Source organism: Apiospora hydei (genome assembly GCF_038363865.1).
Source record: "Apiospora hydei strain CBS 114990 chromosome Unknown utg000006l_segment0_segment0, whole genome shotgun sequence".
Classification (NCBI taxonomy): Eukaryota; Fungi; Ascomycota; class Sordariomycetes; order Amphisphaeriales; family Apiosporaceae; genus Apiospora; species Apiospora hydei.
Window position 1 is genome coordinate 470,892 of NW_027117365.1, and position 21,466 is coordinate 492,357.

The 21,466-nt window shown below is 53.1% G+C and overlaps 4 protein-coding genes across 4 annotated transcripts; all 4 read right to left on the reverse strand.

Moving 5' to 3' along the window:
- Positions 1-155: 155 nt before the first annotated feature.
- Positions 156-782, reverse strand: PG997_007327 (uncharacterized protein; the record flags this gene model as incomplete). The annotated part of the gene is made up of 2 exons (XM_066811642.1): positions 156-379; positions 536-782. The coding sequence occupies 2 exons, from the start codon at positions 780-782 to the stop codon at positions 156-158; spliced, it is 471 nt and encodes a 156-aa protein (XP_066666984.1).
- A 1,457-nt stretch (positions 783-2,239) lies between these two features.
- On the reverse strand, positions 2,240-4,342 carry PG997_007328 (GDA1/CD39 family protein; the record flags this gene model as incomplete). The annotated part of the gene is made up of 1 exon (XM_066811643.1): positions 2,240-4,342. The coding sequence occupies one exon, from the start codon at positions 4,340-4,342 to the stop codon at positions 2,240-2,242; it is 2,103 nt and encodes a 700-aa protein (XP_066666985.1).
- Positions 4,343-8,662: 4,320 nt separating this feature from the next.
- PG997_007329 (Class VII chitin synthase) lies at positions 8,663-11,429 on the reverse strand (the record flags this gene model as incomplete). The annotated part of the gene is made up of 5 exons (XM_066811644.1): positions 8,663-8,822; positions 8,885-9,522; positions 9,606-11,091; positions 11,151-11,317; positions 11,391-11,429. The coding sequence occupies 5 exons, from the start codon at positions 11,427-11,429 to the stop codon at positions 8,663-8,665; spliced, it is 2,490 nt and encodes an 829-aa protein (XP_066666986.1).
- Positions 11,430-16,151: 4,722 nt separating this feature from the next.
- On the reverse strand, positions 16,152-20,235 carry PG997_007330 (uncharacterized protein; the record flags this gene model as incomplete). The annotated part of the gene is made up of 9 exons (XM_066811645.1): positions 16,152-16,643; positions 16,701-17,009; positions 17,066-17,368; positions 17,422-17,576; positions 17,637-17,928; positions 17,986-18,201; positions 18,332-20,037; positions 20,099-20,143; positions 20,181-20,235. The coding sequence occupies 9 exons, from the start codon at positions 20,233-20,235 to the stop codon at positions 16,152-16,154; spliced, it is 3,573 nt and encodes a 1,190-aa protein (XP_066666987.1).
- Between the last annotated feature and the right edge of the window lie 1,231 nt (positions 20,236-21,466).

The window sequence follows — 21,466 nt, forward strand, 5'->3', positions numbered from 1 at the left end:
CATGATCCGTTCCAGGGGTCCTGAGTATATTGTGGTGTTGAACGCTACCTCACTATCGGTTGCCCACCACCAGATCATCCGTCTGTCCCTGCGCCAAAATTAATCCCAGTTGTCCCTCAATAATCTTATCCTCCCTGGAAGAGCGCCCATCACACTCAAGTCTCCGTCTCATTCAGCACCATCTTATAGGGATTGTTGGGATCCGTACAGATGTGGACCGTGTCAGACTTGCACCGCAACATGGAATTGCCCATCATTCTGTACCCAGGGTTGTTCAACCAGTCGCAATCGAAGGGGACACTGTTGTCGAACTGGCAGCTCCCAACAGGGTCATTCCCGTTCAGGGGCCAGATGGTGTAGCCGCGGCCCTTGTAGATGGCTGTTTTCGTAGAAAAGTAACCCACAGTTAGTCAATCCAATGTTCTTCTCATTCAATGGGCCTGCCGCTTCTCGTATCGAAAACGCAGTGGAAGCAGAAGTGGAGGGGGGTTGCTGGACTGGGAGAGAGAGGTAAAGGCAATATGAAATATCTTACTGTAGTGGCCGATAGCCCGCGCGTTAAACTCGATATCATCAGGCGCGTAGTCGCTACCGTCGCTGAGACGCACGCCGTATTTATTACCGCTGACGTCGTCGTGCTTGTCCAGGCCAGGGTAGGACATTATCTGGTTGCATATGCCGAATGAGGCATCGTCCGGGACGAAGGTGTAGTGGGGGTGGTACCCGGAGCCCCCATCCTGCGTTGTCTTGGTATATCTGGCCGAAGAAGATCGTGAATCCATGCTGGGCCGGCTGGTCTTCGGATCGGCGGCCCAGTGTCAAGCCCGGGACCATTCCGAAGAGGGCGAAGAGAGCGGCGAACATGGCCAGGAAGAACATCTTGACTAAGACGATCCAAATGGCACGAGGGAAACGAGAAGAGGTTGACAACGAAATGAAGATGACTGTGATGTCTTGGGGGAGAGTCTTGTCGAGTACACAGTCGTAAAGTGTGAAACGGGGAGTGTGGTTGTCAGCGCTGTGGAGGTGCGTATGAAAGAGTGGATGCAGGAGTAGAAGATGTGGCAACAGGAAAGGGTGAGAAGAACACTTTATATAGGAATAAAGATTGGTGAATGTAATGCTGCTAGCGATGCATCCACGTTGAGCTGTTACAGGGTCCTACTTACGGTGTCGTTTGAATACAATGTAGCTGGCGATGTATTCACGTTGAGTTGTTGCAGGGCCCTGCCTACCGTGGCGTGTGAATGCAATGTTACCGGCGATGTATTCACATTGAGCCGTCGCATGTATACAATAAATCAATCCCCATCATCACCAGCGTCATCACAGAATGGGGACAGGTCACACATCGAAACCCAAAGCCAAAAGCTACGAAAGGCATTCTTATATCGACACAACTCGCTGCACCTGACACCGTCTCGATTTGGACCAATTTCAACGTGAGATGGCTCAACTTATGTCAATTGCTTACGTGCTTGCGGCAGTGGTTTGTCACCCCTAGTATGAAAAACAGCAACTGCTGAAGGGCGACCTACGTTTTTGTCTGTTTCTATGAGGGGGATGATTGTGCGAAAATGCGGAAAGAGGGCGAACCAATGACCAGTGCCCCCAGATCGTGATATTCGTCTTGTCGCAGGGGCGGAAGCTTCAGGAACACCGACCAGGTCGGCACACTGGACTGAACACACATCATCGCTTGCAATGCTCGAGGCACCGCCAAGTCAGGTTGAGGCCTTGCAATGTCAACAAAGGTAGGCTCGGCAACAAGATAAAATCACATGTGGCAAGGTAGGGAAACGTGCAATGTAATGTTGAATCGTGTAATGTATAAAAAGGCTTCGTCGGAGCCCATAAGATTGCCTACATAAAGCTGTTCTGAGCATTCCTCAATTCATAACTCCCTTTCAGAACATCGTGTGGGGGGGGGTATTTGATCTAAGTAGAATCCAAAGCCACAGCCAAAAAAAGAGTAAACGCGCTCCCCCATGAATAGGTTTTTGGACATCAAGACATGACCAAGTAAAGTAGTAGTATCCCGTAATGCCTGCCTGCCCTTTCTCCCGTTCCAGAAACGCCGTACAATAGTGGTGATTGTACATGTATAGTAAAAGCCAACAAAACTCCTAACCTATGGCCGCTAAACGTATAGACCTCTGCATAAGCTTCGTCTTCAGCATGTGTGTGATGTCGAAAGGGTGTTTTAAAAAGTGTATAAAGGTGTGGAGAAAAAAAAGTATTAGTCTTCGTTCAACGGACTCATCAGAGGACTCTTCAGCCTCGTGGGGCTGCCTGCGCGACTGCGGCGACCAGCGTTGATCATCTGCGGGACAAGTCGCTCTCGGCTCTCGGTCCGCACGACCATGCCGCTTCGGTCAATAGCGCTGGCCGGGTAGGGTTGCTTGCGCAGGTCATCAAAGCCGTGTGCGTTGAGCTTGGGAGTAGCCAGGCCCGAAGTTCGCCCTTGGCGGACACTGCCGCTGCTATCGGATTCGGCCTCATCCGAGTCCACATCACCGAGCTCGAACTGCGCGGCATCGCCTTCCTCGATAACCCTTTCGTAAGGGTGCGAGGGGCGGCCGAAGAGCTTTCCGGCGAGGGCCGAAATCCCGCGGCTGGTTTTGCGCGGGCTGCCAGGCCGGCGGTGATGGCGGCGAAGCATGGCGTTGACTCGAGTGTACATGCGCATCCTTCGGTCTCGTTTCCTGAAGAAGAAGAAGAGAAGTAATAATACAAGGAAGAAGAGAAGGAAGCCGGAGCCCGACTTGGTTTTGACGTGATCAACGAGATCCTCGGTCAGGTCATCAGTCCAGCCATCATCGTCACCATCGAAGGGCAGTGCTGTCCAATTTGAACCAGCGTGTTGCCAATCGGCAGAAATGCCTTTAATATTGGCACCGAAACCGACGGGAAGTTCCTTCGCCGTATCGCGAGGCGGCACTTGGCCAGCCGCGTAAAGGACCATGGGGCCGATGGTCCAGCTGACCTCAATGTCGTTCACCTTGTCCACAGCCTGGAAGGGGTCCAAGAATCCCTTCTCCTTTGCCGCTTCGCCGATTTCTTTGGTGACATTGGCAGTCGCGCCTGCGATATGATCGATGCCAACTCGGGGAACGCCAATTCCATCATGCAGGACATTGATGAGCCAAGAAGCCTTGAAACAAGCTTCCTGGGCATCTCTGGAGTGGTCCTTCTTTCTAGTTTCGAGACCATCCTCGATTTCACCCCATTCTTGGCTGCAGAAGTCGAGGACCTTCTTCTGGTATGTGGCGAAATCGTAGACCTTGTCGTTCTTGTCTGCGAAGACGCCGTGTGTCGTGTGCCAGTACTCCGACACTCCGACAAAATGGTTCACATCGAAATCGATCGCGGGAACATGCTGGCCATCCAGAAGACAAGGTTCGTTCTTGCAAGGCTTATCCTTTCCGAGCAAGGGTTTCGTCATCCTCAGGCACTGGTCGAATATGCCCGTTCCAACTAGCATCAGCTTGTCCGCGGTACCTTCAACGAACTCGCCACTCTCTGTCGTTCGCAGTCCCTTGGGCATACAGGGGTCCGGAACCTCATGTTCACCCTCGAGGAGGAACGAATCAACGAGATCTTTTACGTAGCGTTGGCGGGCCTGGTTGACACCGAAGCCCAGCCATGTGGTCGTGAACACCTTGTACTCGGTGGACTCGCCATTCAGAGTTCGTAGGCGCAAGAGTTTCAAGTCGTCTCCGTGTTTCGCAGATTCGGTTGCATTCGGGGCAAAGGCGATCTGGGCGGAGGCGCCACCCATGTCCAAAAAGCCATACGTGTGGTGGTCCTTGCCATGCGCGTGTCCCTTCGGATCGTCAAAGCCGCCCAGCAGGTAGTTGGCCGAAATCCAGCCGTATAATCCCTCGGTATCACCGGGAATCACCTGGATGTGTCGGTCGCAATCTGGCAGGGAGAACTCGGTATTGTGTCGGAAGTAGTCGCAAACCTCGGTGAGGACGGCGCGTTGTTGCCGGGGCGGTAGTAATCGCATACCGGCGGTGGCCATGAGGAAAATGGGCGTATCGGGATGTGACTCCTCGGGAATGACGTTGACCGCGTGCTCCAGCAGATCCCGCAGGTATTCCCCGACATCTTCGGGGTGGTCGCCAAAGGTGGATATGCCTGGTCTGATCTTCTTGGTCCATTTCTTTTCCGTCTTAAGCTTGGGTAACGTATGCAGTTCTTCGAGGTCGGCGTGCTTGGCAGCGCGCGCGGGATCCTTCCATCGGTACACATGCAGACGGGTGCCGGACGAGCCGGCGTCGAGGATTACGCCCCAACGATCTGTTCGACGATGCCAGAAGTCAGCCACAATCCACATTGCATCGATTGGGAGTGCAGGTTGGTTTCTTACGTTTTGATTTCCCCATCTGGGCTGGACTCTAAGGGATGCTGTGGGAAGGTTGGCGATGCTGTCGGAGATAGCCCCGTTGCTAAGCGAATGCGCAAGCGGCTGAGAGTGAGAGAGCAGGGGCCTCTAATCAACTGGACTGCATGACAGACACAGGACGACAATCAATCCTATTGTTGATCTCTGGGTGGTTGAGGAATACAAGGCAGATTGGATTGGATTAGACTGGATTGGATGCGAGATAGGCAAATCGTATCAAGCGCAAAGGTGGTTGTTTTGGTGTTGTGCTGCTTGCTGGGCCTGGCGAGTCAACGAATGCGAGGTGATTACGCGTTCGGGGGTTACAGGTGATATTTTGGGGGTGGCTTGCTGAATTAGAAAGGGGGTACAAGGAGGGTGGTACTGGTACGGGTACTGGTACGGGTACTTGAGCTGATGGGATTGATAAAGAATTGGAAAAAAAGCGAGGGTGGAAGGATGGGAAGAAGCGAACGGCAATTTTGTGGCTACTCAGGTCCAGAGTGCGATCGGAGGAGATCTAACGTCAGAGAGGATCATTCAAGCAAGCAAGCAGAACGAGTGTGTGTTTTTTGGATGTGGGAAGTTTTGCGCATGGTAGGATCGAGGATGGATAGCAATTAGAGGTTTGTATCCTTTTTGGCTTTTTTTCTGTCCTTCGTCTCACTGCGAGGCTAGTTAGTCCGCCCGTCCAGCAATCAATTGCCTCTCTTATCCATGCTCGCGGGCGACGAAGCGAAAAGGATAAAAGCTGCAGGGAGTGGGGCCAAGACTGGGGGCTGTCCGGGGGGACCTTGGCAACTCAAGCAGTTGCAGAGCGCAGCAGTTCTTTTTAGGAAACTCCTCCAGCAAGCGTGAGCAAGCCACTGCAAAAAGTTGCTGCTAGGCACTCTAGGCAGTCTAGAGGCCCCTCTAGAAGCCAAGAGGCATGGCTGGCCCAGCACGGCTTGCGCAGCACTTGGTGGAGGTACTTGGTTACTTGCAGTCATCTGCTCGGTCAACACCGAATCTCGCCGAGACTAGGCCACCTGTCCAGTCCAATCACACCGCCGCAGAGCAGCACTTCCAGTCTCTAAACAGGCCCTGCAATCTTGCATTTTCACCATCGGCTAACCTGTTGATAAGAGGTTCGTCGCCAAGCCGACAGGCACGGAGATTCGTATCGCGGGTGCAGCTGACTGCGAGCGCCAGCTAGTGGCGACGAGACTTCGTATCACGCTGTTCCTGACTGACTCTGCCTCTCATCAACATGTTGCACGGCATACGTACTTTACTTACATCTTCATTTACACGGGCTCCCGGGTCTTCTCCAGATAACACGATAATTCGTTGATATATGCAAGGAAACCCCGAGCTTCTCCCCTTCTGCACTCCTGCACCTGCACCTGCACCACACAATGGAGCACGGCCATGGGGGGTCGCAGGATAACATGACCAGAGTCGGTGCCGGCCAGTGGTCGGGGCTGCCAACATACGTAATCTCCCCACACCCGCACCACTCTGGTGATGGATCGAATCGCCAATACTCCGTGGGCAGAACCACGGTTCGGTGCCAGCCTTTCAAGCTTTCTGGGCACTCTGGTATCTTATCAAAGCTGTCTTCATTGGTGTCGTCGGTGGTTTTTGGCAGATCGTCGTGCTTGTCCCAACCAGCCAGCCAATATTACCCCTCTTGCCTCCCCGGTTGGGCCGGCAGCAAATGCAGCTTGGAAGAAGGCCTTTGTGCGCTTTGTTTGCATCCCTCTCCGCCTCGGGATGTGCCCATTTGCAGATATTGGGGGAGGGGTGCGGCAATTGGCAGCTCCTGCCAAGGGGGGACGCTGTAACACGGCCGTCATACAACCAACATCACCTTGCGTCTTTCGTAAAAGCTGCATCGCATCTGCCCCCTCATGGCCCTCTTCGCCGGCCATCTTATCAGAAGTACCATGGAATTTGCAGTGACAGCTAGACAACGATTGCAAGCAGGCTCCTTTCCTAAGCCATACGTTCGTATCACATACAAAGGCTCCGTATGTCAGGATGAACCAGAGTTCCTTTTCCATAGTAGCGACCCTGGACGGCAGCCATCAGAAGGGGTTGGCACCTGCTGTACTACTCAAAGAACGTTTTCGCACCCGTGTCTCTCGCCCTGCCGCGATGTTTCACCTAAGAAGACAGATTACTCTCCCAAGGGGGCGCAAAACCCGGCTGCTCAACGGGGATTCAATTCATCTGAGTTTGGGGAAGGGGACAACCCAGTCAATAACCCTAGCACCTGGACGGCAGCTAATGAATCCTGGCCAGGACTAGTACGCAAACTAGCAGCACCACCCCAAAACATTGGAAACTGAATGAGCCGCGTAAAAGCCCTGCAGCCGTTTATGGCTTCTTCGACACGCTGACTAGCCCTGGAGCCCGTTCGTTTTTTTGTTCGCTTGGCCCTTCTTGAAGTCTCAACTTTGATTGAGCGTCTGTCGCCCACGGGCCACCCCGATAGATTAAGGGTCGTCGTCTGGCTTACGCGTTAAAAACATGCACGAAAAAAAAGAACCATTCTGGATCGAACGTAACCTACATTAATGTCATATTCCCGAGTAATTAATCAACCTCGCCTGCTCACAATTCGCATTACGGGGGGCTCTTTCTGAAGGATCAAAGCCCAAGAGAATGTCCAGGTTTCAGCAACGTAACTGGACTGCCCCCTCCTCTCAACCGTGGAGCGAAGGATGACGTAGCCCAAGAAGCTTGTCCTACTTTTTAATGTTTGGCGCAAGCGTCTCGTCTCATGCATCTCATCCCTTGGGATTCCCACTTGCCTGCCACCTTGTAAATTTTTTTATCTCTTTCCCCCGTCGCTGCTCCTCATGTTCGCGAAATCGGACGGTTGGGCATTTTCTGGAGACGATGACGCCACACCTACTTGTTCGAGGACGACACTTGGCCCGCCGCCGATGGGGTTCAAACCAGAATCATGTATGTAGGTTCCGTTTCGACGACCGACTTTGCATCGTGAAACCGATATCAGGCATCTTAGGCAGTGAGAGCAACCAATGTAGGTAGGTAGGGTTGGTTTCATCGTTGGAATCGTTTCTTGCTCGGTATGATCTGCCCGACGCGACTGGCTGTATGAGGAAGGTGCTTTTACCACCCAAGCCTCGTCCAGCATCTTGCTGGAACTCCATGATTTACATGATTTGCTACGATGGTTGAACATCAAAAGAGGATTGATGCGAAGCCGCCATGCAAAGCCACGAGGCCACTACGCAACCAGTGCCACTTCTCTGGATTCTTTTCACCCCCCTCCAACAACGTGATGTGTGGAGGTTATTGATTGCGCATGTCTGTGGGATTTTCGCAATGCATGTGCTCCTCCCGTTCCCGAAGCAACCCACACAACCAGCCACCCACATGTATAGAGTGTTTGCGGAGAAGGCAGGAAGCAAGGCGATCGATGGCATGACTTTGCCGGTCCACTGTATACGTCAAAACAACATGGCCGCCAACGACAGCCAAGACAACAAAGGAAAGTCTGATGATGGAAACAACATGTGGTGGCTCTTATCGTCAAGTGCCAACAACAGCGCCCATTAACCGAATCCTTGTGTTTTCCAAGTGACCCAGGCCAAGTGATCGGTGGGTAGGTATGGATTCCTTGTCACCATACATGTGATAGAACGGCCGGTCTTTAAAAACTCCTCGCCAAACGACCGGCAATCCTCACCGCCATACCTATCGTGTGTGGCTCAATACCTTCGAGATGAAGGAAACACGATGAGACTTCAATGGCAACGCTTGATGAAATGTGGCCGCCTGAAAGGCCAGCCTGGATGGTGGAACGAAGGCAAGCATGCTGACTGATGAAGTAGAGCCGGTATAATTGAGCATCGCCTCAATCCACATACAATCGATGTAGTGATATCTACTTCTACTTCAACCTCCGGCTACCAAGTAACCATCAACCTGGCAGGCTCGCGGGAAGCAAGGCGCATCACATAGTACGAACAAGCAACTCAAGTATAATGCGGTAATGAATCTTGTTATCTGATCTCAAGTAATATCCCAGGAACACCCACCCAACATGATAGAATGCCCATGCTCTCTAACAATGATGCTTGCCATCCGCGTTGCCCGCCCATCAATAAATAATAACAAGACCGGACTTTTTGACTTCCTTCACCCCATCATCGTCATGATCGTTCATCGTACATAGAAAAAAGTTAAGTTAGAAATAAACAGATAGAAATATGCTTGTGGTAAAATCTTCCTTCTTCACCCCGTTACTCCTTCGTATTACCGACCCCTATTCCGCGACGGCCCGCCCGACCCCCTCCCGTCCTCCTCCGACGTCCTCGCAGACTCCTCCATCTCCATATCCTCCTCGCCACCCGACGTCCGGACCCAGCTCGCGCGACCGAGCGGACTCCGACCGGTGCGAGCGGCCTGTTGACTACTGTTGCCCTAGCGTGATGATGTGGACTCAAGCTCTGCTGCTGTTGTTGGTTCCCCGATGACGCCCTACTGCTCCTGCCATGATGTTGCTGATGATGTTCCGAAGCCGCCGCAGCAGGTCTAGCAGGCGACGCATTCCGCGACGACGAAGCCGACCCGTCGTCCTCGCTGCTGACGTGGCGCTTATGCTGTTGTTGCTGCTGATTATCGCTGGTGGGGTAATCCGAGTACGCCGTCTCGACAGTATCAGTCCACCCGCCGCGCACGAGCTCGGCCTCGGAGAACTCGTAGACCTGCCCCGGTTGCGGGACGGCGAACTGTTTCGACTTGGCGATCCACTGGTTGTATTGGCTCTGCTGCGCAAGCTCGTACTTGCGCCGGTCCTCCTCGCCCATGATGCTCTCGACGCGGCGCGGCATGTAGACGGAGCTGATGCCGCCGTGGCTGTTACCACCGCTTCCGCTGCCACCGTTGCCGTTGCCGAAACCGCCCGTCATGAAGCTGTCCCACGAGTCGCGGTGCGGCAGGTCTAGGCGGCGGGCCCCGGACGAGGAGGGACCGGCGCCGCTGCCGTCCTCGAGCAGATTGCCCACGCTGAACCGCGACTCCTCCGGGTGCACGTAGAAGCCGTCGGCCTTCTTCTCGGGGGCGGTGAACTTGCCCGCGGCGCGCTGGGGCGGCATGACCTTGCTGCGGCTCCTCTTGATGCCGCTAGCCGCTTCGCCGCCCCGGCCGCGCCGGTGGTGGTGATGCCCTCGGTGGCCGGGATGAAGGTCTCGGGCACGATGTTGAGCTCGTCCCCTTGCTTTTCAGCCTGCTCGACGGCCTGCTGCGGCGTCGTGGTCGAGTCGGCAGTGGCGGCGTCCGCGCGAGGCCCACCCCAGGTCCGCTGCCCGGCGGTGAAGATGCCGTAGACCATGTAGTACCAGTTGAAGAAGGGGTTGACGACGAACATGACCGGATAGAGCCAGATCTTGAAGCGCTTGAGCTTGAGGCCGAAGTAGACCATGAGCAGCCAGTTCAAACCCAAAGAGATGCCGATAAAGCCGACGGGCAAGTCGTTGACCTTCTTGGTCGTCGTGATGATGGCCAGGACCATGATGAAGAACAGCAGCGCCGTCGTCCGGATGGTGTTCTGCATGAACCGCACCAGGACCAGGATCGGGTAGCGCCGCCACAGGCGCCAGTCCGTCAACATGCACACCTCGTTGGTGATAAAGCCCAGGAACCATCGACGGCGCTGCTTGATCAGGGATTTGTAGGTCTGGACAGCTTCGGTCTTACAGAACGCCGACGTGCACATCTGGATCTGGTATCGCTTCTTCGCGCCAATCATGAACAAATGGGTCAACCAACGATCCTCGCCAAGATGGCTCTTGGCGAAGTCGAATAGGTCCTCGCACTGCTCGGCCTTATCGGCGAAGTAGTATTTGGCCATGCGACGGAAAGCAGAAAACCGCAGCATCGTCAGGGCGCCGGGTAAGCAAGTGACAGCACCGCATCCGGACTCCACTGTTCTTTCAAACAACTGGCCGTGGACGTATTCCATATCTTGGAGAAGGGTAATCAGACTGTGGGATTTTGTCGTAGAGGTGATGACTCCCGTCATGGCCAACATGTCTCGCCTGTTGCCAGGGCTCAGCTCCATGTCGTACACGAAGTTCTGGAGACAGACCCTGTCGAGAATACAGTCCGAGTCGATGAAAAGAATGAACAAGTTGTCGTTTCGTTTCAGGTAATCCTGGTAGACCTTGTCGATCAGCTTGAACGTCATCTTCTGGCAGTGTCGCTTGCCGCCGTGTGGGAATCTCGAAACCGTAATGCGAGCGGCCCGGTAGGTGACGTCGATACTCTTGGGGTACGACTCCAAGGTCAAGGGCACACCCAACCTCTCGATCGTGTTCAAGTACAGTTCATCCTCCTGGTCACCGTCGAAGGAGAGGAAAACGTGGATGCAGGAAGGAGGGTAGTCGCAGTCGACCACGGAGTTGATGGCGGTCACCAGCACGTCGGGGTCCTCCTTGTAGCAGGGCATGACGATGACGCACTTGGGCGCCGAAACCTCGTCCAGCACCTGCTTGATACGTTTGGTTCTGCCCAGCTGGTGCGTGACGAGCTGGTAGATGCAGAAGAGCCACGGGACGGTCAAAAGACCGGCGAAACTCCAGAAGGCGAACCATTGTAGGACGCTGACCATTTGCTCTGGATAATATTGGACAATAACACTGGGAAGAGGCAGGGTGACGACCATAATAGGTAGGAAGATAAGACTAATGGTTCGATTAGCATGGTGACGGCGGATGTTAGACCGAAAGGGGCATTCGCGTACCGGAATAACGTGAAGAAGATACCGACAATGATTGCAAGGACTCGGATTGTCCAGTGCTCTGCCTTCTGGAACACCTTGACCAGACAGTACAGGAATGCAGCTATCCACAGGAACCATTCCAACAGTGCCGCCAACATCACAACGCCAACGATGCATGTGTACACGATCTGTTTGGGTAGGAAAACCAGTGGTCAGCACAGGGACGACATTGAATGTACGGGTTCAATTGGTTGGACTTACGTCTTGCACCGGCCACATCTTCGTGATGTCGTACTCCATTTTGGATGTGTATTGAGTAGAGTAGACGAGGTAGCTATCCGATCCCCAAGTCGCTGATGATGGGTTTGTCCTGGCTGGCAGACAGCAAGCTTCTAATATGGGATTGAAGCTCAGTGTGTTGCAAGCGCTTGAGTCGGTAGAGTGGGAGCCGGTAGAGAGCCAAAAGTAGGTTATTCAACCACGCCCAAAATAGAGTCGCCGTTGCCTGGGTACGTCGCACGAAGGCAATGTCGTCGGCTACCTGCAGCTCCAGCGCATTAATTCTGGGAAGGAGGCTCTTTTTCTTGGTCGCTTTTCGTGGGGGCAGGGCCTCAAATAACAAGCACAGCTGGATTCAGCACAATGTCCACCATAGGCCAGTTATTTTCGCGACAGGCCAGCCAGACCCAATGCAAAGGAGCGGCCGATTTCCGAGATGCTGGGAAGGGGGCGAAGGCTTCGTGATCTGCACAGTTGTCTGCAGCAAGGAAGCAAGGGAGCGCACTTTTGACTGCAGATAATGTGTCACAAAAGCTCGTAACCAACAATAAAGGTCCCACTGGTATCGACAGCAATTGGCCAGAGCAAGCTCGACACTGCGCAAACAAACAGGCCGATTTCTTTATTGCAGCACACACCGCACACACCGACACAACTGTGCTATTGAACCAGTTTCCAGCAGTCCCGGAGTGTTCGAGCGACCAAATCCGATCTTTTGTTTGTTTGTTTGTTTGAACGTCGTAATCTGTCGTAGGTGTTTGTCGTCAGGTCGATGAATCCCCAGATGGGCGGGGAGAGAGCTTGGTTGTTGTACAAGCAATGTGATAATGCGGAGTAGATTTTTCAAACGAGAGACAGCATTATGAGATGAACGTTGGAGGAACGGTGAAAAGGAAAAGAGAGTAACGACGTCGATCGGGAAAATGCTCGAGAGGGGAGCCAACGCAGTAAGTCAGTCGGCCAAGGGGGAAAAAGCATCCAACGAACACCGTATGAAAAGTCAATCAGTACGATGATAATGATGATGATGACAAGGCCGCAGCGGTGGTGCCTTTCTCACGGAACAAATCAACAGGCCAAGCTTTCCTTTACATATCAACTAGGAGGAGAAATACGAGGTGGATGAAACGTGGCCCAGAGGATTGGTACAGGCGTAGCTGGTGGATCGAGCAGATCAGCGTTTCCTTGAAACAACAGCCAGTATAGACGACGGAGGATAGGTACACATTCTGGGACGCCCGGTAGTATGGCCAGTATACGGGGGATGGAGTCGATCTGGTAGATCGCGGGACTAGCTCAGGTAATGTCAAGGGGGATAGTAAGAGTATGCTCCACCCGTCGGGAGGGAAAGGAAGCTGGGTATTGGTGTTGGTGGGCCTCGAAAAGGTGAGGCATAGATACATAGGTAGGGCAACGAGACGATCGAGGCCAGCTGGACCATCAGCTCTGTCGCGTTTGGGAAGGAGATGCGGGCTCGCAAATCCTTCCATGTAGGTTAAATTCCGATCTAGAACTGCAAGTCCCCAGTCCAGCAGGGCTGGCTCATCGTGGGTTTGCAGCAACAGAGGGGCCTACAACAACCGGGTGTACGGAGCAATCCCGAGCATATGCAGTCAAATGCGAGCCAGGACTTGGGAATACGGATTCCACGAGTGATCGCTCGCCAGGATGAGTAGCTGAAGCTGCTTCCATGAGAATGCGGTCAGGGAAGACGAGGATTTGGACGAAGGGCGACATGGTATACAGAAGGTACCTGCAGACCGAAAGGCTTGGACACGATGTTCGGAGAGGGCGTGAGAGCGTGAGGGGAGCGGTGCGGTGACAGAAGGACGACGCGTCGCTTGGCCCGGCGGGGATCCAAGAGAAGTTGGCGCTGTCGCAATATAGCAGCTGTCCAATCGCATACTGTGGTTCCGGCTTCGCGTTTGTGGAGTTGCTGTAACCAATCTATAGTGTCGTAACAGGGAAGCCATCTAGAAGGGCAGCGAGGCTTGGCCTGCCTACAATATTGCCCGAATGGCGACATCTGTTCAATGTTCATCCACACACACCCAACTCCCGAACGGCCTTAGCCATATGTGCCAGCACGGGTGGTGGCTTCGGGGACCCGCTCGGGCTAATTATATCGCATCGCACGCATCACGAAAATGAATGTACACTGCTTCCGAAGGCGGAGGAGATTGATACATCAATGACTGCTGCTGGTTCCGTGTGTGACTGACGGGCCATGCCGAGCATGGGATTCATCCAATGGAAGCTGTACCTGACGCTAGGACGGTGAATACGGGACGAAACCGAATCGAGATGGCTATTCTTGGCATCGTAGCTTGTTGTTTCGATGATGATGTTGCAGTAGGTGGTGAGTCGGTGAGTAGATCCGAAGGCTAGGAAGATACCTGCACTAGGGAGAAGGAAGTTCTACTGTACACACACGTAGCGAATCTGATACAATATGCAGTCAGGTAGATTTCCTAACCCACATACTAACTACCATCTTCACCCACGCCTTAGCGGCGGTGGGTCCCTTTCGGCTTGCGGGAAGGGAGAGCCAGAAGCCACTAGCCTAGCCCAAGGTTAAAATAGAGGCAAGCCGCAAGTAAGCTGGAGACTGGAGACTGGAGGATTTGATCTGGCGTTACATCGTGCCATCATCCACTCTACCGACATCAAAATAGTAAGGTTGGGGGACTGCCCGTCGTTGTCTAAACGGATGGATAGCGCACAGTAAGTAATCTAAGTACCTAATGTATGCAGGTATCAATTGACCTACATGCCTCAATACTACTGAATGCATGGTAGGGTCATGTACCAAGTATGGAGTGACATACACTTCAATCGGAATGTGGGAACGAAAAACGATCGCCTCGAATCCCTCCCGCAATCCCAACCCCACTCCGGTCGAGGTCTTGCTATCCCAAACGTCTTACTGTATGTAATACTGGCACAAGAGTGCTTCAGGTTGGACGACCGGGCTGCTTCAGCCATGTTCGTTTTTGGCTCCCACCACCGTATTCTATCACAATGCGAGAGATGGAACTGCCTAATCCAACCATTTGCCAGCAGATGCCCAGCGCTTGGGCGTGAGCGCCACTGCCTGCCGCTTTGCTTTTTCTGCTGCAACGCAAACTGTACTTTGGCAGGGGGTCGGAATCGAATCATCCACCACGTCAGCAGCACCAATCAATAATTATAGAGCCATGGCCGGGTCGAGTCAGGCTGTACATTCGGGCTCTCGGGTTGCATACTTACTTATGTATGTACGTAGAGAAGCAAAATTCTCCGCATCAACCTCTGCCCAGGACCATTGGAAAAGTGACCTCGCTTAAGCACGGAGTCCGAACTAGAGAGGTCAGAAGCGCGACAAAGTGTCTTCTGTCCAAAGAGGATTCAGCCGGTTTACCCATATAGCGGAATGGCCTATCAAGTCCAACGGCCCCAATGCGCAAAGTCATACTCAGTCATGGACGACACATTCGTCAACAAAGGCACAAGAGGACAGCTTAGGCTTTGTGGCTTTTGTGACAGGCAGATTAGGTTATTATGGCTTTCTGCTAATAGCAATTGTTTGCCAGCAATACACACACATGCCCTCTCCGTCGTGAGTAAAAGCAAATAGAAACGCACCCACCGGGATGCGGCACGGCAAAATGGCTGAATGCAGCAGAGTTTGCACGCAGATCAGATGACAGGCGCACTCTGTTATGCATTCTATTCTCCTCACCACCACCAGACTCGCAGCTGGAGTTGCATCCACCCTGCGTCTCTATTTTTTGCTTTCTTTTCCAGTCTTCCAAGGGCCTTGGGGGTCGAATAAAAGCGGCACATGGGCAGACTTGGGTGGGGGCAGTGGTTTCTCTCGTTAGTGCGGCCGCGTCGAAACCGCCAGCCCAGAGCTAAAGCCCCCTTTTTTAAGTCCAGAGCAAAAGAAACCGATGATCTTGGCAGCCATAGGAATCACCATCACTTATGCTCGTCTTATGTACATAGTTATTAGCAGGGGGAAGACTCACCAAGCTGTAAGCTGCTACGCATTGTGCGGCTGATGTTGCCTCGAGCGAGGGATTTAGAGCACCTGAACATACTTTGCACAGAAGGCACGCATGGCAACCAGAAGCCAGGCAATCTATGATGAATGAGTGGCATTTCTATTCATGCCCCAAAGGCAAGAAGCGAAGTAAAGGAGTGACATCAACGCAAGCTCAAAATAGCAATCTGATAGGGCTTCCGCTCCCTGTCAGCGAAATCCATAGCTTCCCCCATCTACCAGGCCTGGCTGCATCCAACACAACTGCTGCCGGACCATGACCGCCACAGTCTGCGATTCCTTCGGCCCTGTGAAAAATCTCCCTTGCCTCCGTTACTAGCAGCCGCGACAGGATTGCCAACCGCTGCCATGCAGGCACACACTAGGGCATTGTCGATGGCAGGCACACTGCAGCCTCGTCTTGTTACTCGCCAACTATTCGGTCCCTAGCAGTTAGGAGAAGTCCGGGTAGCTTCGCTCAGTGACTAATGGGGCACCGAGTGACAGACGCAGCGATCTGTGCATTTGATGCCGCTAATCGTACGGACGACTTCTCGGTGAGTTCCGGCATCAATACTGGCGTGTCGCTCTGGTGTACAGTCGATGCATGTGGTCATGGCAGTTAGACTGTGATGAAAGTATGTCTTGTCGATCAGGTGATAATTCAAGTCCTAGAGTCAGTCCCCAGATGGGCTCTGTTAGCGCTGGTCTCGTGGTGATCAGGTTCGAGCCCGGTTTGCTCGTCCCCGCCGGTGCTGGCGGACTCCATCCGGCACACGACGCTTGTTCGTATCCACTGGGATCGATGGGGAAGCCATTCCGGCATTCGCATCACGCGTGGCTAAGCCAGTAGGCCCGGGCGTGATACCGGGACGCTTTTGGTTCTTGTCTTGAGTGCTATCATACCAATCCAAATCGTTCATTTGTAGCCGACGGACACGTTGCCCGCCACGCTCTTTGCTGGGTTTCTCAGGGCGGTTGAGGTGGTAGACGGATGTTTTGTCGTGACCTGCGCCGCGCGTAGTGTGAATAAGATTGGCATTCGGTAATAGGGGGTTGGAGTTGGTATCACCATCGGCCTCTTCAGTTTCGCGGAGATCTAGGTTCAGGACCAGATTTTTGATCCGCTGCTGCTCCTCCCTCTCTGCCTGCTGCTGGTTTTTCATAGCAACCGCGAAGTTGGAATCCGAGGGAAGTTCCACCATACGTGTCTGTAATAACTAGTTAGTACTGCGACTCGATCACTGGTTATGCAAAAGAAAACATACCTGCTGGCGGTTACCCTTCTTGGTGAGAAGTGAGAATGCCATCTTGTTGAGCGAGGGACCCTCGTTATCGCCCTCTTCAGGTTCGTTTGCAGCTGCTGCCTCGCGAGTCTTGGGTCGGACCGGTACCGGAGCATCGAACAGTGGCTTACGTTCGAACTTCCTCGACTCTAGACTCTCAGCCATCATCTTTGCGTACTCACGTTCAAAATCAGCCTCATCCTCGGGGTCGACCTCTTCGGCTTTTCGTGTGACGATAATTGCTTCATCCTCAGATTCGGTGTCGCGAGGAGATTGGGGCGGCTCTCCATCCTGTCCAATGTCTAGTGATCAGTACGAGTGAAACGGCCCTGGCAGCAGCAACTTACATCAAGGTCATCCTCTTCCTCAGAGTTAGATTCTTCGTCTTTGTCGGCATCTTGGGCGAGATCATCGTCACCCTCGCCACCGTCGTCATCGCTACTAATATCGCTTTCAGCATCTTCCGGTTCTGGATCGACAGCCTTCTCGTGGCCCGCATTTTTCTGGTCTTGAAGAATGGCCAGCTGGAATGCCTTTGATGCCTCCTCTGGTGTGGTAGCTAGCTTCCATTGCGGGCGCGTGAGGGAGAAGGTGTCCTGCACAATGAATTCAATGTCCATGGGCAGCGGTGCCTTCGTAAAGATATAGTACTAGTTTTGTTAGCAGACAAACAAAACCGCAATGTGCGCACATTTCAGCTAACCTGGAGGAATGATAAGAAGTAGTCAAGCTTCTTCCCTGCTGCACCTCGATTAAAGAACATGCCGCATGTTTCAAGGATGGTTGCCGCAAGACGGATGCGGAAGTAGTCATCGGGTAAGTCGAAGGGGTTCAGTCTCCCCGGCAATGGCACACCACCTAATGCGTTGTTAGCGGAGCTGAATAGCCAAACAGTGGAGTGAATGCTATTGGGCTTACCATGTCCAAACGTCATGACTCTATAGAGGGTCTCAAAGATGACGGGATGATCAAGCATGCGGTAGTTATAGAGCTCGCCGAGGTATTTTACCTCAGCAATGCGACGCTGGTTGTACTTGAAATCATTCTGTTCCAGTCCATTGTCAACCGATTCGATAACGGTATCCATAACAGAGATCACAAATTCCGGATGGTAGCGGTAGATGGCGCTGAGGAGGATAGCGAGAATGTGGATGCTGCCGTACTTAACCTTGGCAGGCTTCGAGAACACCTTCGCGAGAATTTCAACAACCTACGAGCGTGAAGTCAGTGATCAAGTCCGTCGCATATCAGGACGGGTTCTCCATACCTCAGGCTCCTCCCAATGCAATCTGCGAATTTGCTTCAAGATCTTCGTGTAGTTACGCTTAGTCATGTCCACGTAAATCAGCTTGCGTATGAACACCTCAGTAGGCGTCCGCTCCTTTTGCTGAATCGCAGCCCGCTCGGGCGGGTCGACGTAGTAGATGGCGTTTTCAATGAGCATGCGTTCCGCCTGACCGATATGTTGGACAGACTTCTTTCTCTGCAGAGTCTCAAGGAATGTGGCCATACGGGGGTGATGTATCGGCATTTCGCAATAGGTATCTGCCGCAGTTCTCGAGCAAGTTGCAGATGATCTCAATATTCATCCGTGAGAAGTCATCCAAGCTGACCTTCAGGCAGTGAAAGACAACATGCTCGGGGACTATGCCAAACTTGGTCAGTTCAGCAAGGTAACGAATGTTGCTCAGCCGAACCTGTCCCAGGAAGTCTTTCTCCTTTCGGCGCTGGAGGCTGCGAAACTCGGCATCGAGGTACTCTACCACGCCCTTCGGCACGTCGGGCATGTATTGTCCCAGTGTAGCCACAAGACGCGACCAGAACGGAAGTAGATCAGTACGTCCTTTGGGCACCTCGGTCAAAGCCTTGATCAAACGGTTACGAGACGCCTTGGAGTTCAAGAAGCAAAAGTCGATAGCCGTTTCGTCCACGACATCCTTGCTGGTGAATTCTGGGAGGCGTGTCAAGAGCGCATCGACTTGAGCCCCAATTGTCTTATTCGCAATGGCTGTAGACTGGTCATCGTTGACGTCCTGTACCTTGGACGTTTCCGAAGCCTCGGCAACTTCCGCCTTCTTGCCGACTTGGTCATCAGCATCCGCCTTCTTCTTCTTGCCGTCCTCGAGAAGAATATTTGGAACCTTGCCCTTCAGATCGACCAAATTTTCGTAGAATCGACGCTCATCTTCGTCTTGCCAGATGCCCGCCCCGTCGCTTTGACCACGGAGGTACTCCCCGGTTTTGACGAGACCAATGGATCCGTTAGTGGCTGCAGAGGAATCCCCTGAATCTTTCAGATCGGGCATTTCGGCTCCTATGGCCTCGGCGATGATCTGAGCGTTGCTAATAAGGCGTTCCTGGGCTTTGAGTTGACGCTCGAAGTTGGCCTGGCGATCCTCGAAGACCTCTCCGGACTTGACATAAGCCTCCGAATTACGCCCTCGCTGTGCTGCAATGCTCTTCTGGTCACGGAGGATGTGCGCCTTAACATCGTCAAAGTATCGCTTTAGGATATTGCGGAACCGTTCCTGAAGTTCGGGCGTAGTGAAAGCCGGGTCATCAGACGCGCAGTCAAACGAACCGTCATCGCTATTCGTCGGTTCTGCCGGTTCTTCGGCACTCTTCGTGGCACCATCTTCCTCGACAGTCTTGCGCCCATCGCTCACGGCAGACTTGAAGCCTAGTATATCCCAGCTGAAAGCTTTAACGAAGATGACTAGCAGCGGGAGATTTGCGTGCTCCCGGTCATGGCCTAACAAGTCTTTCAGCACCTCGAGGGGAAATGGCTCGGCCGCACCGCCTTTGCTAGTCGCAGAGACCTTGGGCTTCAATCCGGCATCCTTGCCTGTTGCGCCATGGGCGGCATCGTTGCGCTTGACGTCATCGAGGGTTCTCAGGACATCAACCAGCCAAAGTTCAGTCACCACGCGCAACAAGGCCCGCTGCCGTACCAAGCGCTCCTTCTCTTCTTTTTCGCGAGCCTCGGGGGCCAGCAACTTGAGCAAGCCCTTGTCCGGCGTGGACATGCCTTTTCCAAGAAGCCATCCTAGGTATTCGGTGAATTCGGCAGGACCGAATCGCTGGTGCAGTGCGCTGACAATCTCGACACCGGCCTCGACCTCGCCAGGTGACTTGAGGCGACATAAGCCTTCGTAGCAAGCCGAAATGACCTCAGAAAGGTACTTGTGAAGACTCAAGGTCTTGATTTCCTGCAGAAAAGTATCGAGGGTCGCGGCGGAGATCGCAGTTCGTAATCGTCGGATAAATCCCGAGTTCTTCTTGAGCGACGAGTCCAGGGACTTGCCGACGGGGAAGACGTCTGTTTGAAAGGTGTCAGAAATGCCGTCCGAAGCCTGTCCAACCACACAATGCAGCATTACCTGTGTCGCCATTCCATGCGCGCTCATTCAACGAGCGCAACTCCCCTGCATGCCATAGTCAGTCAGTATGCGACAAACGCACAAAGTGTCTTGCCGAGCTCGGCAGAGGCAGACTCACGTTTCCTTGGGCGATCCATGATGGATAGCCCACTTCGCTTCGTGGTCCAGAGGATTGGGATTTGTGGTGGGCTACATTCGCGATTCTGGACTACCACTGCTAGGGGATTGACTGCCCTATGTAGTGGAGGTGAGAGTGTGCGTCAGCCTCGGCCGGCATGAGTGGAAAGCGTCGATAAGCTCTGCCCTGATGCTGTGGGCAGTCGGAAGGCACAAAGAAGGGAAGTTGGGTTTGTCTGGCGGGGTCGCAAACGCTGGTTGTTGCAAACGGTAGGATTGTGAAGATCTATGTCGGTGCGTTCAGATCGACGAGGTGAGGGATGGCAGAATTCAATCTTTCCGTGTCGGTCTTGCCAGGTTTTGCGATGTGAAAGGTCGGCGCGATTGTTCGCACCTCAGGTTTGTGAGGTGAAGACTGCCTTGGCTTCGAGATTCCAGCATCTGCTGCTGGATGTGGTCACCTAGAAAGCATCAATGCAAGATGGGCAATCCAGTGCTTCCAGAGCGCTGTAAATCGACCAATGGCAGTGGAGGGGGTCTGCTGTCCAGCACTCATTGGTCCACTAATCGTGGCTAGGAAGTGCTGATGGGATTTGGGATTATGGAATTGGGGGCCCACCAAAATGCCTGTTGCCACATGCCATGCCTTCTGTAGGTACCTGCCAGGGAAGGAGGTACCCCAAGTGACCACCAAAACTTGGCTTGCACGGATTTACCTTCTACCGGCTCTGGCTATGTCAACCTTTGGTTGTTGAGAGGCGACTTTCATTAATGCCAACATCGGTGTTCAACAACGTGACCACAATTCAATGCATGTAGGAGCATCTATTTGGGACTCTAAATGTGGAATCCATACAGTTCGATAAATTGCTGTTAAATACTTGTTTCCCTCTTTTGACGAGATATATACAAAAGCTCTGGAAGCTGTGTATGTGTAAGGCGTTGAGTATGGGCATCTAAAAGTGCCAGCTATAGATGTTTTGTTTGCTCGATGGGCAACAACCAGTCTGTTCTACATACCTACCGAGGCACGCACTTACAGGGACCGGTTTCTGTCAGACAGAGCCTGACAATCCTACGTGCTACTATACGAATAATGCACCGTTATGTGAGCCACCACTACCATTTGCATGCTGAGAACACCTGACACTGGCTCTTGTGAGCTGTTATAGGATGCTTCAATGTTGGTTAGCTCTGGTCATCACTGTCGAATCACCAACTCAGGACTTTGAAGGTGCGTCCTGTCACATC